Source organism: Mobula hypostoma, chromosome 2 (assembly GCF_963921235.1).
Source record: "Mobula hypostoma chromosome 2, sMobHyp1.1, whole genome shotgun sequence".
Taxonomy (NCBI): Eukaryota; Metazoa; Chordata; class Chondrichthyes; order Myliobatiformes; family Myliobatidae; genus Mobula; species Mobula hypostoma.
In genome coordinates, this window is record NC_086098.1 from 72,743,223 (window position 1) to 72,762,353 (window position 19,131).

At 39.3% G+C, this 19,131-nt stretch overlaps 1 protein-coding gene across 2 annotated transcripts in view; it reads right to left on the minus strand.

Annotated features, from left to right (window-relative positions):
• Positions 1 to 19,131, minus strand: part of LOC134340989 (testis development-related protein-like) — an 85,798-nt gene that overhangs the window by 10,973 nt on the left and 55,694 nt on the right. For both annotated transcript variants that reach the window (XM_063038655.1, XM_063038660.1), the window contains exon 3: positions 8,003 to 8,097. In XM_063038655.1, the coding sequence (XP_062894725.1) occupies positions 8,003 to 8,097 (95 nt within the window). The remainder of the gene's footprint in view (positions 1 to 8,002; positions 8,098 to 19,131) is intronic.

Consider the following 19,131-nt stretch of genomic DNA (forward strand, 5'->3'; position numbering starts at 1 on the left):
TTTTCTTACAACTGTCTCCTACCTCTTTACAAATTTGCTCCTCTGAATCACACTGACTTTTGCGAAAGTCCATAATATACACCCTTGAACACGGTCATGTCTTTTTTGTTCCTCAGTTCCACCATACTGCCTCTGCAAATGAGCCCTCCAGTCTGTCTTATCTGAACAATGTCGTCACATATTCTTGATGAGTAATGCCACCACTCTATTTTTAATCCCTTCCTTCTATTATGTCTAAAACAATGGAATCTTGGAACAGGCCAGCTCTGCCCCTTCTGCAACCAAGTCGGACTAATTAGATTAGATTAGATTCAACTTTATTGTCATTGTGCCGAGTACAGATACAAAGCCAATGAAATGCAATTAGCATCTGACCAGAAGTGCAAAAGAATAGTATTACTTACAAAATAACTGCGAATAAAAATTAAGTGCTAGAGCATACAAATATAAAAGTACTGAGACAGTCCAATGTGGGTGCAATACTGCTTAGCGCTGTGATGTGAGGTTCAGCCGGGTCACAACCTCAGGGAATAAGCTCTTCCTGAGCCTGATGGTGCGGGAGCGGAGGCTCCTGTAGTGCCTACCGGATGGGAGGAGAGTAAAAAGTCCATGTTTAGGGTGAGATACAACCTTGATAATGCTTTTCGCCCTGCCCAGGCAGCGTTTATGGTAGATGTTCTCAATGGTGGGCAATTGGGTGCCGATAATCCACTGGGCAGTTTTCACCACACGCTGGAGTGCTCTGCGGTTCGATATGGGACAATTGCCATACCACACTGAGATGCAGTTGGTGAGTATGCTCTCAATGGTACAGCAGTAAAAGTCCGTCAGTATCCTGGGACAGAGGTGAGGTTTCTTGATGCTCCGCAGGAAATAAAGGCGCTGTTGTGCCTTTTTGATCAGGATGGAGGAGTTCAGGGACCAGGTGAGATCAGCGGAAATGTGGATAGCAAGGAATTTGAAGCTTGATACATGCTCCTCTACAGCTCCATTGATGTAGATGGAGACATGAGTGTGGCTCCTAGCATGCCTGAAGTCCACAATAATCTCCTTGGTCTTCTGGGTGTTAAGGGCCAGGTTGTTATCGGCACACCATGCGGCCAGGTGCTGGACCTCGTCCCTGTAGGCTGTCTCGTCATCCCCTCTGATCAGGCCAACCATGGCTTCAATGTCATAATTCAATATGCTTATCCAAGTCCTAAGCTCATTTGCCTTACCTACAATGCTCTTTGCACTGAAACAGACTCAACTCAGAATACGAGTTCCACCATGGTCAGCCACTCGTCATAGTCTCTCCACTTGCAGACCTGCTGCTCCGGCTCCCACCTCCTGCAACTCTAGTTTCTTCCCCAGAGCAGCACTGGCAAACATTCCCCTTCCAGTTCAGAGGCAAACTATCTCATTTGTACAGGTAAACAACAGGAATTCTGCAGATGCTGGAAATTCAAGCAACACACATCAAAGTTGCTGGTGAACGCAGCAGGCCAAGCAGCATCTATAGGAAGAGGATCATTTGTACAGGTACTCAAAATACCCCGGTATTCTCTCATTACCCCCCACCTCCAATCAGGCAAAAGATACAAAAACTTGAGAACACCTACCACCAAGCTTAATGATAGCATTTACTCCACAGTTATAAAATTCTTGAATGGACACCTCCTATGATATAGGTGAACTCTTCATCCCTCAGTATACCTTATCACGGCTCTGGCACTTCATTTGTCTACCTGCGGTGCACATTCTATGTAACTGTAAAATTATGTATTCTGTTATTGTTTTTCTATTTACTTCCTGTTTGGATGGTGTGCAAACAAAACTCTTCACTGTATCTCAATATGTGTGACTATAAATAACAAATTACCAAGATGTCCTTATTATGATTCTTATGTAAGTTGACTTCCTGGGAATTTTTGAACAAGAACCTGTGCTCGGGTGCAACTTTTACATCAAGTAACATTGGTTAAAATTTCACAAACTTTGGTTGAAATAACAGCTTAAATTGCATTGATCATTCTGCATCAGTTGTTTAATACTGCTCCCCTTTCCATCCTCTCTCACGACCTTCACTATCAATAGTGAAGGCACATGGTACTGTACTGATACATTCCGCAGATCCTCACAGGCTGTGAAAAAACCACATTTCAGGTGTGCCCTACACGGTTTTGAACTCAGTACAGCTACAAATCTAAAAAAATATACAGAGCCACTCATCTGAATATACACCTCTGTTTGTGAAGATCATCTTTGTTCACAGCAATACATAACATCAACAATTATGCTGAGTCATTCATTGCACTTTAGCAGCAAAAATAATAAAAGGCATTACTGTATTACTGTTGCACAGATGTAGCTGAAATGCAGGACAAACTTACTTCTCCCAACACCTTTTCTTAAAACATATTTTGCCCACTCATACCACTGTCAGGGTTCATATTTGGAATACCAGCAAACAATCACAGCATAAAAAGCAAGATAACTTTTTCATTATGCTTGTAGAAAAGCTCACTGCAAGCCAAGATGACAAATTATTTCTTGTTAATCAGTAATCATTTGTTTTAACAGTAACTTCTGATAACTGGACTAAACTTAAAGTAAACTAAACTAAACTGCCCTTACATTGCAACCACCATTGTGTGTGGTCACCTGCGGAGTGGAATACAGAGCTGTCTGTCCAGAGTTATGTTAACTGCCTTCACCCACTGAAAAACATTCTTAAACACAAGCTCACGCCATTAATTCTTAATGTTGGGAGAAAACCATATCCTTTTTTGGAGAACAAGTTTTAAAGTCCTCAAATTGGGTTTTAATATGCAGCCTTCATGAGACTGAATTTAGGTTATAAGACAAGGCTTCACATTACTTGGATCCAGTGACTAAACTCAACTGTAAAATAGCGCAGCAAATTACATGATTATATCTTAAGTCCATTCAAATCAATGCAATTATTACAACTTCATGCTGAATAATGTATCATAAGTGTCAAATTAAACCATCTTAACCAAACAAAAATTCTGTTCTTATGTAACAATTATTTAACCCAGATTTCTCATGCAAAACTAAGCTTCCAATCCAGTTTTTTGAAGCTTGTAACTACTCTAAGACTGCAAGATGTCAGAACTTTTACAGTGCAACTCAGGAGGCATGTTTACTGGAGTCTGAACATTGGGAATCTTTATTGAAGTCAAAAGGAAATTACTTAAATGAATCATTCAAAACAAAATATCAGTGTAAAGCATTTTTATGCCGCTGAGATGTTAAGTAATGCTCAACCTTCTGATAGGTTTTCCCTTGCATTGAAAGAAAATGTTGAGTACATCTGAAAATACCAGATTGTCAGTGTGAACCTTTAGCAATAGAGACCATTTCAAGTGTCATCTCAGCAATTCTGCTCTGTACAAGCTGCACTCTAGTCGAGGACAATGAAGGGAATCTGCAGCAGGAAAACTACTGTTACATCACACAATGAGCTTGATGTCAAATGTGTTTCAACATGAATGATTCTAATTTAAGCTGCCAATGGCAGAATGGACAAAACTACTAAACACCTGCAATACGAACACAAGAGATTCTGCAGAGTCGGGAAATCTGGAATAATGCACAAAAAATGCTTAAGGAACTCAGCAGGTCAGACAGCATCTATGGAGAGGAATAAAGAGACCATTTTTCAGGCCAAGACCCTTCATCAGGTCTTGATGAAAGGTCTCAGCCCGAATCTCCCAGACAACCTTGACAATTCACCTGCAATTCACCTGCTGTCGAAATAGCTCTGCAGTGGACACAGCTCCCTGGTCCTACATTCATCCCTGGAACATAGGGACAGTAAAGACACCTAACACCAGCCTATCATCTATTGACAATAGCTCTGCCTCCAATGCTAATATTCCAAGGAAAATTGCCACGAAACCCCAACATCTTGCTTTGCAACCAGATCCTTGGCTTTCTGACCAACAGACTGTAAGGATAGACAGCAATTTCTCCACCACGACTATTCTCAACACTGGTGCCCTACAAGGCTGCAGCCTCAACTCCCTACTCATGCCCTACACACTCATGTTCGCACGGCCAAATTTTGCTTTAACTCCATCTACAAGTTTACAGATGACACCACCATATTGTGCCATATCTCAAGTAACAATGAGTCAGAATACAGAAAGAGTATATAGACCCTGGTGAAAAGGTGTCATGACAATAACTTTCCCTCAATATCAGCAAAACAAAAGAACTGGTCATTGACTTCAAGGGATTGGTGCACATGCTCCTGTTACATTAATGATGCTAATGTTGAGGGGGTCGACAGCTTCAAGTTCCTAGGAGTAAATATCACCAATTGTCTCTACTGGTGCAATCATGTTGACGTCATAGACAAGAAAGCTTACCAGCACCTCTGCTTCCCCAGGAAGCCACAGAAATTTGGCACGTTCCTTTGACCCTCATCAATTTTTATCAAATGTACCATAGAAAGCATCCTATCCAGATGCACCACCATTTGCACAGCAACTACTCTATACAAGACCACAAGAAACTACAGAGAGTTGTGGACACAATGCAGCACATTACAGAAACCAGCCTTACCTCCATCGACTGCCTACATTTCTTTTTGGCTTGGTAAAGAAGCTGATATAATCAAAGATCCTACCTTCCTCATTCTTCTCCCCTCTTCCATCACACAGAAGCCTGAAGGCATGCATCACCAAGCTCAAGGACAGCTTCCATTCTACCTATTAGAAGACTATTGAAAGCTTCTCTTGCATGATATAATGGACGTGTAACCTCACAATCTACCTCATTATGACGTTGCAACTTACTTTCTCCCTGCATTACACTTTGTACAGGTGTCCCTCGCTTTACCAACGTTCGCTTTACGCCACTTTGCTTTTACGAAAGACCTACATCAGTACCTGCTTTTGCTAACCGAAAGAGGATTTTCGCTTTTATGAAAAAAGACGCCCGCTTTAAAGAAAAAAGACGCCCGCTTTAAACTTGTGTTTACCCCGAGAAAAACTACCATGACAGTGAAGCCTTGCGCGGGCAGGTGTGTGCGCATGCGTGTACGTGCCGATTTTTTTTTACAAATCGGTTTTAGCTAAATCTTCCCAATTCTGTTAAGTGAAACTACAGTGTACATACATTATTTCTACTTTATATAGGCTGTGTATTTATCATATCATTCCTGCTTTTACTATATGTTAGTGCTATTTTAGGTTTTATGAGCTTTTTGGTATGATTTGGTAGGTTATTTTTTGGGTCTGGAAACACTCAAAAATTTTTCCCATATAAATTAATGGTAATTGCTTCTTTGCTTTCCGTCATTTTGGCTTACGAACGGTTTCATAGGAACGCTCTACTTTCGGATAGCGGGGGAAACCTGTAACTGTAAGAAGGCGTTCTGCATTTTACCGTGAACTACCTCATAAAATGTATTAATTACTCATAAAATGTGACCTGATCTTCATCCAAGTCACAATAGTAGACAAACACAATCTGCCTAAGCTAATATCAAACAAAGAACTTTACTTCTCATCAATACTGAGTGTATTATTTAAACAATCACATTCTACATTCAAAAAAGCATGTGAACCTCTGGGGTAATGTCTTTTACAAAAGCTGTTTGTAGTCAGGTGTTCCAGTCAACGAGATGAGATTGAAGGGGTAAAGGTGCCCTACCCTATAAAAAAAGACACACAAAGTCAGGTTACTGACAGAGCCTACTCTTTTCAAGATAGATCTGTTTATGTGCACCATGCCTTGATTAAAACTTGCAGAGGACCTTAGAAGAATTGTAGAGTTGCATGAAACTGGGAAAAGCTACAAAAGTATTTCTACAGACCAGAGTGTTCATCAGTCCATAGTAAGAGAAACTGTCTACAAATGGAGAAAATTCAGTACCGTTGGTTCTCTCCCTTGGAGTGGGTGTGCTACAAAGATCACAGCGAGAGCACAATGTGCAATGCTGAAGGATGTGAAAAAGAACCCAAGAGACCTGCAGAAATCTCTAGAACTTGCTAAAGTCTCTGTCCATGTGAGGACACCATGGAGGAAATCACTGCTCTCCAAAAAAAATATGTCTCAAGTTTTGCAAAAGACCGCCTGGATGTTGCACAACACTTCTGGGTCAATGTTCTGTGGCCAGACGAGAGAAAAGTTGAACTTTTTGGCAGAAATGCACATCTCTACGTGTGGAGGAAAATGGGCACTGCACACCAATACCAAAACCTCATTCCAACTGTGAAGCATGGTGGAAGGAGCATCATGGTTTGGGGCTGCTTTGCAGGGTCTGGACAGGTTGGAATCATTGAGGAAACAATAAATTCAAAACTGTATCAAGACATTTTACAAGAGAATGTCAGGGTAATGGTCCATCACCTGAAAATTAATAGAAGTTGGATGATGCAACAAGTCAATGATCTGAAACACAACAGTAAATCAACAACAGAATGGTTTATAAAGAACAGAATGGTTTTGCAATAGCCAAGTTAGAGTCCCGATCTTAACCCAATTGAGCTTTTGCGGCATAATCTGAAGAGGGCTGTTCATACAAGGTATCCCTGAAATACTGATGAACTGAAACAGTTCTGTATGTCGGAATGGTCTAAATTTCTTCCCTTACCATTGTGCAAGTCTGATCAGCAGCTACAGGAAACATTTGGTGGAAGTTATTGCACCAGGTTAAACCAGTTGTTAAGTACAAGGGTACACATACTTTTTCCAGCCTGGACCGTGAATGATTAAACAATGTGTTCAATAAAGACATGAAAAGTATCATTGCTTGTGTGTTATTAGTTTAGGCAGATTGTGTTTTTCAATTATTGTGACTTAAATGAAGATCAGACCACAGTGTATGAGGAATTAATGCAGAAGACCAAATAATTGCATAGGGTTCACAAACTTTTTCTTGCAACTGTATGCAGGATACGACAGAGATTCATCCTCTCCAAATAGCCATGAATCAAAGAAAACCATCGAAGTTGTTCAAAGGAAAACATCAAATGTACACCCCACCACAAAAAAAGACCATCAACACAATCATCAACCCCAACAAAAAACTAACAAAGTGCCAAATGGCAACAAGAACATTGAACCCAAAACCCCTCCCCAACAAAAAAAACTAACAAAATACCAAACGGCAACAAGACCATCAACCAACTCCTCCCCCTCAACCGCACAAAAAAAACTGATAAATTACTGCAGTAAGAATGAGCAAAAACACAGAATCTGAAATACAAGTTAAGGCTACGAAAAAAGAGCTTGATTTTTTGTTTGCTGCTCTTAGTCGAATCTTCTGTTAATGGTGCTTCAGCAGAGGAACAATAAAAGGGAGTTTCCTGATCCTCCAATACATCATATCTGATGGGTTTCTTCATAACCCAAATTGAGGCGATTGAATCCACTCAAATATCTGGACAGGGAATTACATAGAAATAGAAGAGTAGAGCATTGAGCAGGTCATGCATCCCATGGCATCGTGTAGATTTTGATGCCAACTGATACCAAGTGTCCTTCTACAGCGTATCATCTACATCACTCCATTCCCTTCACATTCATGTGTTTATCTAAAAGCCACTTAACCTCCACCAAACTGCCTGTCTCCATTACTACCTCCAGTAACATATTCCAGGCACCTACCACTTTGTATATAAAAAAAATACATCACCTTTGACATTTCCCCCTCGAACCTTGAAAATACATCCTCTAAAGTTTGACATTTCTAAGTAGGGAAGAGATTCTGACTGTCTACATTATTTACACCTCTCATAATTTTAAAATGCACCATCAGTTCTCCCCTCAGCCACTGACCTTCCACAGGGAACAACCCAATTTATCCAGATCTTTCCTTATAGCTCATACCTTCTAATCCAGGCAGCGTACTGGTAAAAAAAATTATTTTACTTATTTAGAGATACAGCGCAGAATAATCCCCTGTGGCCACATTGCCCAACAACCCCTTACAACCTCCATTTAACCCTAACCTAATCACGGGACAACTTACGATGACCATACTCACCTCTTAGGTTCATTGTCAGTCAGCAGTTTGTGCTCATCATCTTTATTGAAAAGTGAGGCTACTTCCTTCCAACTTTTTAGACTTGCTCCTTGAACCTAAATCAAGCAAAAAGTTTATTAAAGTAACAATAGCTACAATGCAAAGCATGTAATAACAAGGGCATTTTCAGGATTCCTTCAATCGCTCTGTACATGAGCAGGGAATCACACAGATTGGAACAGTTTTATTTTAGATTTATTCCAGATCTGGACAGTTTTTACCAATTCCAGGAGCAGCAAATGCAGGCATTGTAACGGATCTCAGAACTTGAGGAGCAGTTAGCAGGAAAAACAATTCCAGTCAGTGCTGCCATCTCATAGTTTGCTATCTGGGTTCAATCCTGACTTCAGATAGTGTCTGGGTAGAATCTGCATGCTCGATATGTGTGCACCAATTTCTTCCTAAAAGGTACTGATAGGTTAGCTGACCATTGTAAATTATCCCTCGTCATAGACTAATGGCAAAAGGAATCAAGACAGATTTTTCTGGATGTTTGTCAAAGGAATATTTTACAAAGATAAGGAAAAATAATGAAAGGGGAAATGGGAGTTGCAAAGGAGATAATCGGCCACAGGGACTTCTCCTGTGTTGTTCCAAGTGTAAGAGCTGTCTAGTGATAGAATATATGCTGAACTAAGCTTTGACCAATATTCTTCTCAACTGAATAGTCTGTTAATTGATAAAGAAAAGCACAGAAAGTAGAAGAAAACCTTACAAGATATTAAAATGAGAAGTGAAGAGTTAATGGTATTAGTTTTATTGTGCACTTGTGCACTGGGGACAGATGGCATTGGCAATATGGCCATTTATTCCCCATCCCCAATTCCACTTTAACTAAGGGAAATAAATGGCTCTAGAGCCATAGTTCAGACCAGCAAATTTTCTTCCCTGAATATCAGTAAACCAAATCAGTTTTTGCAACCATCAGATTACAATTATGCTAATGATAAAAGAAACATAATTCCAGTAATTTAATAAATTTGAAATCTAAATTCTCCAGCTTCTATTATGAGATTTGAACTCATGACTGTTCATCTGGAACATTGGTTGCTAGTAGTAACATAACCACTACTGCATCATAATCATTTGAAGGAGCAATTCAATTCAGAACACACCTAGGTAAGTTGCAAAATCAAATTTGGGAAATCTCTGTGCCTTCTTTTCAACTTAAGACAATCTTGCTCTTCTTTTTCCACCTTTATGATCTTGACAAGATCATAATCCATAAGAGCAGAATTAGGCGATTTGGCCCATTGAGTCTTCTCTACCAATTCATCATAGTTAATCCAGTTTTCCACTCAGCCCCAATCTCCTACTTTCTTCCCCATATCCCCTCATGCCCTAACTAATCAAGAATCTATTGACCTCTGCCTTAAATATACATAAAGACTTGGCCTCCACAGCTGCCTGTGGCACAGATTCACCACTCTCTGGCTAAAGAAATTCCTCCTGATCTCTGTTTTATAAGAATGCCCCTTTATTCTGAGACCATGTCCTGCGGTCCCACAGTCACCCACCATAGGAAACATACTCTCCACATCCACTCTGTGAAGGCCTTTCAGCATTCTACAGGTTTCAATAAGGTCACCTTCTGAATCCCTGTGCATACAGGCCCAGAGCCAAACACTTTTCATATGACAAGCCATTCAATTCTGGAATCATTTTTGAACCGACTCCAGTTTCAGGACACAAGGGGTCCAAAACTGCTCACAATGCTCCAAATGAGCCTCAATAGTGCTTTATAAAGTCTCAACATTACATCCTTGCTTTTATAAATGTCTTTTTGAAATGAATGATAATGTTACATTTGCCTTTCTCACGACACAACCTGCAAATTAACCTTTAAGGGATCCTGCACAAGCACTCCCAAGTCCCTTTGCACCTCAATATTTTGTATTTTCTCTCCATTTAAAAAACAGTCAACCCTTTCATTTCTTCTATCAAAATGCATGACCATACTTCTTAATCTGCCCAAGTCCTTCTGTAGCCTCTCTACTTCCTCAAAGCTGCCTGCCCCTCCACCTACCTTCATATCATCTGCAAACTTTGCAACAAAGCCATCAATTTCATCATCAAAATCATTAACATATCACATAAAAAGAATCGGTCACAACACAAACCCCTGTGGAACACCACTAGTCACTGGCAGCCAACCAGAAAAGGCTCAATTTATTCCCACTCTGCATCCTGCCAGTTACCCACTGCTTTATCCCTGATAGAATCTTTCCTGTAATACCATGGGCTTGTAGCTTGTTAAAACAGCCTCATTGTGGCACCTTGTCAAAGGCCTTCTGAAAATCCAAGTACACAATAGCAACTGATTCTCCTTTGTCTATCCTGCCTGTTATTTTTTCAAAGAATTCCAACAGATTTGTCGGGCGAGATTTTCCCTTGAACAAACCATGCTGACAAAGGCTTATTTTATCATGTGCCTCCAAGTACCCTGAGATCTCATCCTTAACAATCGACTCCAATATCTTTCCAACCACTGAGGTTAGACTAACTGGCCAATTTCTTTGCTTCAGCCTCTCTCCCTTCTTTAAGAGTGGAGTGACATTTGCAATTTTCCAGTCTTTTGGAACCATTCCGGACACTAGTGATTCTTGGAAGATCATTAATCCATGATCCATGATCTCTTCAGCCATCTCTTTCAGAACTCTGGGATGTACACTATCTGGTCCAGGTGACTTACAGACCTTTTAGTTTCCCAAGAACTTTCTCCCTGGTTATGGTAACTTCAGACGCTTCATGAACCCTGACACTTGGAACTTCTACCACATTGCTAATGTCTTCCACAGTGAAAACTGATATAAAATACATTCAGTTGTTCTACCATTTCCCTGTCCCCCATCAATACCTCTCCAGCTTCATTTTCCAGTGGTCCAATATCCACTCTCGCCTCTCATTTACACTTTATATATCTGAAAAAAACTTTTGGTATCTTCTTTAATATTATTGATGAACTTACTTTTGTATTCCATTTTTACCTTCTTAAGTTGCCTTCTGTTGGTATTTGAAAGCTTCCCAATCCCTTAACTTCCCACTAATTTTTCCTTTTATATGACCTCTCTTTGGCTTTTATGTTGGCATTGACTTCTCTTGTTAGCCATGGTTGTGTCATCTTGCCTTTAGAATGCTTCTTCCTCTTTGGGATGTATATATCCTGTGACTTTTGAATTGCTTCCAGAAATTTCAGCCATTGCCTCTCTGCCATTAGCCCTGCCAGTGTTATGTTCCAATCAATTCTGGCCAACTTTTCTCTCATGCCTCTATCATTCCCTTTACGGTAATAGTGCTACATCTGACTTTACCTTTCCCTTCTCAAAATTCAAGGCGAATTCATTCATATTATGATCACATTTCCCCTAAGGGTTCTTTTATCTTAAGCTTTCTAATCAATTCTAGATCATTGCATAACACTCAGTGTAGAATAGCTGATCCCCTAGTGGGCTCAACCACGAGCTTCTCTAAAAAGTTCCAATGTTCTTCAAATGAAAATATTATCTCAGTTGCTCTTTCCACACATATTCACTCTTCGGTATTTTTAAATTTATGTAGGATTTCCTGTTGACTTCACTGCCACTTCTTCAAAGTTGGCATTCCTCAAACAGAAGTTCTCTTCTTGCCTCTTACAAGGCCTTGACCAAAATGTGCTTTCAAAGTCTGTGTTCTGGCACAAGTATCTGCTGTTTTGTTTTCTTCATCAGGGAATCTGATCATTTGCAGGTTTCAAGAATGACAGATGCACACATCTTTTGATAGCAACACAAAAATAAAATACTGTGGATTTTGTAAGTCAGAAATAAAAACAAAGCGCTCAGCACAACATCTGTAGAGAGGGAAACATATCATTTTTCGGACTGATGACATTTCACCATGGATATTCACTGACTCAAATGGATGCTGTTCTACGTGCAAACAATTAATGTCATACATGGAATAACTGTTCCCATTCCTAATTTGTCAGAACTATAGTTCATCCTTTACTGCACACTATTCTGAGATGTCTTAATAAACTACATTGTAGAAGAACAATCAGTTATATTTTGAGAAACAAATATTGGAAATAAATGCAGGCTTCCCAATATCATCTCCTTGACAGTCTAAAGATTTGTTGGAAACACTTGGACAATGGAGGATTTTCATGGAATTTCACATTTCCATTGTGCCATGTTATAAATCAGAATTGAAACACAAGATAAAGATGTTAGATTCTATTTAGCTCTTGTCCATTTGCTGTCAATGATTTGAAATAGACTTCTGAACAATGAGATTTTCCTGGTGCTTTTGTGAAATCTTCAAAATCATTAGCAAATTTATTCAAGAAATGACCTCTGGATTCTATTTAAAAAGATAGCATACAGTGATACTTTATCGTACCAAATACCTTGATAGAAATTCACAAGACAAAGGGAAGGACGGAGCAGCAACAGCGATTTAGAGACGAGTCAGAGAGAATACATGTGAGTTATATTAATTGTGCATTTAGTCATAGCCATACTTTATTGATCCCCGGGGAAATTGGTTAAATGTTAAATATATGGCAAATCTTTCTCCTCTGGGTCTTTGCCACAAAACTCTCCAACACAATGACTGAAAATCCATGTACTCTCTCCTATGGTAAAGTTATTATGAAAACCGGTGGCCATTTGCTAACCAGCATACTTGTGTCAGTTTTGGAGTTAACAAGGTTTCCATCAGAGCAAACTTCCATGTGCTTAAACCATGATGCTCACTGATGAGCCAAGAATTGTGCATTGAATCTCCAACTTCCATACTCCTTAGAAAAACATAAACTTTTGGCTCCTGTTATTCCTTGGCCAACTTAACTCAATATTTTCTTTACAAAGTTCAAAGAAAAATTTATCAGAGTAATATACGTCACCACATACAATCCTGAGATTCTTTTACCTACAGGAATACTCAGCAAATCTATAGAATAGTAAGTATAAATAGGATCAATGAAAGAGCAAGTAGAGCATAGAAGGCAGCAATCTATGCAAATGCAAATATAAATAAATAGCAATAAATAACAAGAATGTGAATTAACAAGATAAGAGTCCTTAAAGTGAGATCACTGGTTATGGGAACACCTCAATAGATCCTCTTTCTTCAAGAACCTGATGGCTCAGGGGTAATAACTGTTTTTGAAACTGGTGGTGCAAGTCCTGAGGCACCTGTACCTTCTACCTGATGGCAGCAGCGAAAAAGGAGCATGGCCTGGGTGGTGAGGATCTTTGACAATGGATGCTGCTCTCCTCCAACAGTGTTCCATGGAGATGTGTTCAATAGTTGGGAGGGTTTTACCTGTGATGTACTGGGCCAAATACACCTCCTTTTATCGGATTTTCCTTGGACTGTGTGGGAAATACAGTCCAATTTGCAAACAAATTTTATTTCTACTGCTTTACATGAAACCATAAAGTTCAGATATGCAAATAACAATTAAAAGCCACAAAGGAAATGTTATAACTTCATTCAATTAATGTTCATATCTTGAAGTAAATTAATGTAAAATGCATCCGTACAGAACTCGATTCAAATATGCTTGCACAACTAAATCATTATACTGTCCAGCTAAAACAAAAGAAATGTAACACTCAAGTCACACAATACTCAAAGAATTTCCTATGGCTTTCTAGTCTGCAACATACTGCAGTTAACAAAACCAAAATGTGCAGTGCACTCTGCAAAACACCTGGGAGATGTGAACACCAGATAAGTAACAAGATTTCTTCTTAAAGTTTAAAACTGATTATTGAACAGCATAATGTCTGAATCAAGAACTGCTGGTTGGAATAGTTAATTAGCATCACTACTGAACAATAAAAAGTAAACATGAAATCTGAAAATGTTTCAAGTTGATTGCAAGTTTAATTATCCTGAAATATAAAAATTAAATCACAAAATTTTGTTTTAAACTGAGTTTAATGAACTGCTCATTTTCAATTTTAAATTATACACATTTAAAGATGTTGTTGAGTTTTAATATTTGCTTATATATTTTAGAATGATTGTATTGATACCAGCTGAGTCTTCTGCAGAGGTTTAACAAAGCTCTTGCTAAGGAGTCAGGAAGCTGGGGTTGAGGGTGCTGCAGATGCAAACAAGAAGTGGGTTACTGACAAGTGCAAGTGATTTCTTTTGATCAGCAAATTCTGCCATTGTTTTGTTAGTATATGCAATTATGTATTAATTCATACAACTATCACTTTCATTACAATGTAAAATTAATTGACAGATTTAGATAGCCAAGCAGAGTAGTCACAAGGTAGTAACAAGTGTTAAACAGTAATACACAGAAACTTGCTCTTAAGACAGCATTTATATACAACATGCTCACCTAAGTGCCTTTTGAATATTGATGTCATATTTGCCTCTACTACCTCCGAGGCAGCATGTTCCTGACACCTCTAACTCTGTGTAAAAAAAACACTTGCACCAGAAAAGTCCTTTAAACTTGCCCCATTTCAGGTTAAACCTACAAACGCGGTATCTGACATTTCATGTAATGGAGGCTAGGGCAATGGTCTGCTCCTCCTGCAGGATGTAGAGTCTCGTGCGGTTCTTGACAGACAACTGAGAGCAGATGGATTTGTTATGGAATTACTGGGATGGGGAAAATGTATTAGACAGCATGTTTACTGAGGTGAACACTCCACAGCACAGAAAGGGATGTAACTACCAGGAAAAAGTTAAAAGCTCCCTGTGGTCATCCCCTCGCCAATAAATATACTGTACCACGTTGGATAATGTTTTTCTTCAGTGGTGGCGAGCTAACCTCCCAAGTGAGAGCAGCACCACTGTACAGGTCACAGTACAAAATGTTGTAGGACTGGGAAAGCTACAATGGTAGGGGCACTTCTGTGGTCACAAAAGAGACTGCAGGCCTCTCTGTGCAAGGGTAAAGGATGACTCACTGCAGCTCCACTGCCATAAGATACTGAATCTAGGAATAGAAGGACAGGTCAGATGAAGGGATGATGCAGGAAATGGACTTCAGACTCCTAAATTAGTTTACCATTGCTATTGAAAAAGGTTTAATCTCAATCTGCAGAGAAAGGAGCTCAGAGTAAAGTTAGTCAAAGATGACTTTACTTTAATACTAACGAAGATAATGTTCTGATTTTCTTCCACTAAACTGACCTACTATATGTCCACTGCATGGGTGGCATTTCAAATGTTTCTTGATATTTTAACCCCTTGTGTCCCATTCTATCTTATTTAACTGCTAAATGTACTGTCTGGCAGACAGATAACCTAGAAGGCTCTTCAAATGAAGCCATTATGGGTCGAGATTAGAAATGAAAAGGGTATTATTGCCTTTCTAGACCTGTAAAACAGACCTCCCAATACTCAACAAAAGATAGAGCAATACGTAGAAACATGAGTAGGCAGATATTAGGGAGATGCAATAAAATTAGTGCTATCGTGCTGAGGAACTTCAATTTCCATTCTATAACAGGATATTAAAGGCTCACAATGGGTGGAAATTTGAGGTGTCCAAAAGAGATTTTTGACACAGTATGCAAATAGACCAATGAGGGAAGGAACTGGTTTTATCTTGGGGAATGTGTATGATTAAGTGCAAGGTGGATATCTCAGTCAGAGATAATGACATAACCTTATATATTTTAAAGCTGTAATGAAAAAGGATGGGCTTGGAACAGTAATAAAGGTAACATCAATGAAGATTGGGAGCACCTATTTGCAAGCAAGTCTATACCTGCTATTTCTCCTTGGAATGCTTCCCAATGTGTAAGATATCAGGCCAACATTTATTGTCTGAGGAAAAAAATGAAAGCAAAGGACAGGTACAAGGAACAAATGATAGGGGCACCTGTCAGGAGTGGAATGAAGAACTAAGGAAGGAAATTGTGAAGGCAAGGAGATATCCCACACAATATAAAATCACTAGCACAGGATTAAAGCAATTCCAAAAGCATATTATAAATATATTAAGGGCAAGTGACGGTCACAGAGGTGAACATATCAAGGTGATCGAGGTATGTGTTGGGGAGCACTTCGGGTCCAGTGATCACAAAACCATTAGTTTCAATATTATTATGGAGAAGGATAGGACTGAACCGAGGGTTGAGATTTTTATTGGAAAAAGGCTAACTTTGAGGAGATGTGAAAGGATTTAGAAGGAGTGGATTGGGACAATTTGTTTTATGGGAAGGATGTAATAGAGAAATGGAGGTCATTTAAAGGTGTAATTTTGAGGGTACAGGATCTTTATGTTCCTGTCAGGTTGAAAGGAAAAGTTAAAAGTTTGAGAGAGCCATGGTTTTCAAGGGATATTGGAAACTTGGTTCAGAAAAAGAGAGGGATCTACAATAAATACAGGCAGCTTGGAGTAAATGAGGTGCTCAAGGAATATAAACAATGTAAAAAGAACCTTAAGAAAGAAATTAGAAAAGCTAAATAAAGATATGAGGCTGCTTTGGCAAGTAAGGTGAAAATAAATCCAAAGGGTTTCTACAATTATATTAATAGCAAAAGGATAGTGAGGAATTAAATTGATCCCTTAGAGAATCACAGTGGACAGCTATGTGTGGAGCCAAAAGAGATAGGGGAGATTTTAAACAATTTATTTTCTTCAGTATTCACTAAGGAGAAGGATAATGAATTGTGTAAGGTAAGGGAAACAAGAAGGGTAGTTATAGAAAGTATGACAATTAAATAAGAGGAAGTACTGGCGCTTTTAAGGAATATAAAAGTGGATAAGTCTCCACGTCCGGACAGGATATTCCCTAGGACCTTGAGGGAAGTTAGTGTGGAAATAGCAGGGACTTTGACAGAAATATTTCAAATGTCATTAAAAATGGGGATGGTGCCGGAGGATCGGCATATTGCTCATGTTGTTCCATTGTTTAAAAAGGGTTCTAAGAGTAAACCTAGCAATTATCGGCCTGTGAGTCTGACGTCAGTGGTGGGTAAATTGATGGGAAGTATTCTTAGAGATGGTATATATAATTATCTGGATAGACAGGGTCTGATTAGGAACAGTCAACATGGATTTGTGTGTGGAAGGCCATGTCTGACAAACCTTATTGAATTTTTTCATGAGGTTACTAAGAAAGTTGACGAGGGTAAAGCGGTTGATGTTGTCTATATGGACTTTAGTCAGGCCTTTGACAAGGCTCCACATGGAAGGCTAGTTAGGAAGGTTCAATCGTTAGGTATTAATATTGAAGCAGTGAAATGGATTCAGCAGTGGCTGGATGGGAGACGCCAGAGAGTAGTGGTGGATAACTGTGTGTCAGATTGGAGGCCGGTGTCTAGTGGTGTGCCTCAGGGATCTGTACTGGGCCCAATGCTGTTTGTCATATATATTAATGATCTGGATGATGGGGTGGTAAATTGGATTAGTAAGTATGCAGATGATACTAAGATAGATGGAGTTGTGGGTAATGAAGTAGGTTTTCAAAGCTTGCAGAGAGATTTAGGCCAGTTAGAAGAGTGGGCTGAAAGATAGCGCATGGAGTTTAATGCTGATAAATGTGAGGTACTACATTTTGGTAGGACTAATCAAAATAGGACATGCATCGTAAATGGTAGGGCATTGAAGAATGCAGTAGAACAGAGGGATCTAGGAATAATGGTGCATAGTTCTCTGAAGGTAGAATCTCATGTGGATAGGGTGGTGAAGAAAGCTATTTGTATGCTGGCCTTTATTAATCAGAACACTGAGTATAGGAGTTGGGATGTAATGTTGGAATTGTATAAGGCATTGGTAAAGCCAAATTTGGAGTATTGTGTATAGTTCTGGTCACTAAATTATAGGAAGGATGTCAACAAAATAGGGAGAGTACAGAGGAGATTTACTAGAATGTTGCCTGGGTTTCATCTCCTAAGTTACAGAGAAAGGTTGAACAAGTTGGGTCTTTATTCTTTGGAGCATAGAAGGTTGAGGGGGGACTTGATAGAGGTATTTAAAATTATGAGGGGGATGGATAGAGTTGATGTGGACAGGCCTTTTCCATTGAGAGTGGGGGAGATTCAAACAAGAGGACATGAGTTGAGAGTTAAGGGGCAAAAGTTTAGGGCAACACGAGGGAGAACTTCTTTACTCAGAGAGTGGTAGCTGTGTGGAATGAGCTTCCAGCAGAAGTGGTTGAGGCAGGTTCAATGTTGTCATTTGAAGTTAAATTGGATAGATATATGGACAGGAAAGGAATGGAGGGTTATGGGCTGAGTGCAGGTCAGTGGGACTAGGTGAGAGTAAGAGTTCCGCATGGACTAGAAGGGCCAAGATGGCCTGTTTCCGTGCTTTAATTGTTATGTGGTTATATGGTTAAGTCAGGCCCATTAAATGATAACACGTGCAGTCTGTGCCTGGAATTGGAAGATATAGCTACGCAATAGTATCAAAATGTCTTATGGGATATTGGGCGATATCCGACCGGCTGCTTTTAGTTAAACTAAGGGGTAACCCTTTTAACATTAGCATAATCCAAGCCTATGCGCCAACAAATGATGCGGATGAAGAGGAGATCAACAAGTTTTATGAAGATCTCGACAGTGCTTATGAGCAATGTAAATCTCAGAATATAAAACTAGTCATGGGAGATTTTAACTCCAAAGTTGGACAGGAAAGGGTTGATAACATCAAAGGACCTTTTGGATTAGGAGAGAAAAATGAAAATGGAGAAAGGTTTACTGATTGGTCTGTCAGAAACAACCAAGTGATCACCAATACTTGGTATAAAAACCATCCACGTAGATTGTGTCCTTGGATTAACCCTGGAGATAGAACAAGGAATCAAATAGATTTCAGTACCATCAATGAAAGCTTTAGAAATAATATCACAAATTCTAAAGCCTACCCAGGAGCAGACTGTGGTTCAGATCACCATACAGTAATAGCTACCATCAAAACAAATTAAAGGAAGTGAAACACTGAAAAAAGAGAAAGTAGACTGTATGTTGGGAGAACTTAAAAATGATGGCATACTTAAGCAACAATTCAAAACAGCTGTAGAAGAACACCTCAATGAAAATGTAACAGCACCTATTTGGGACAGATTTAAATATGCTATACTGCAATCAGCAGAGGAGATAATCACAGTACAAGAAATCCAACA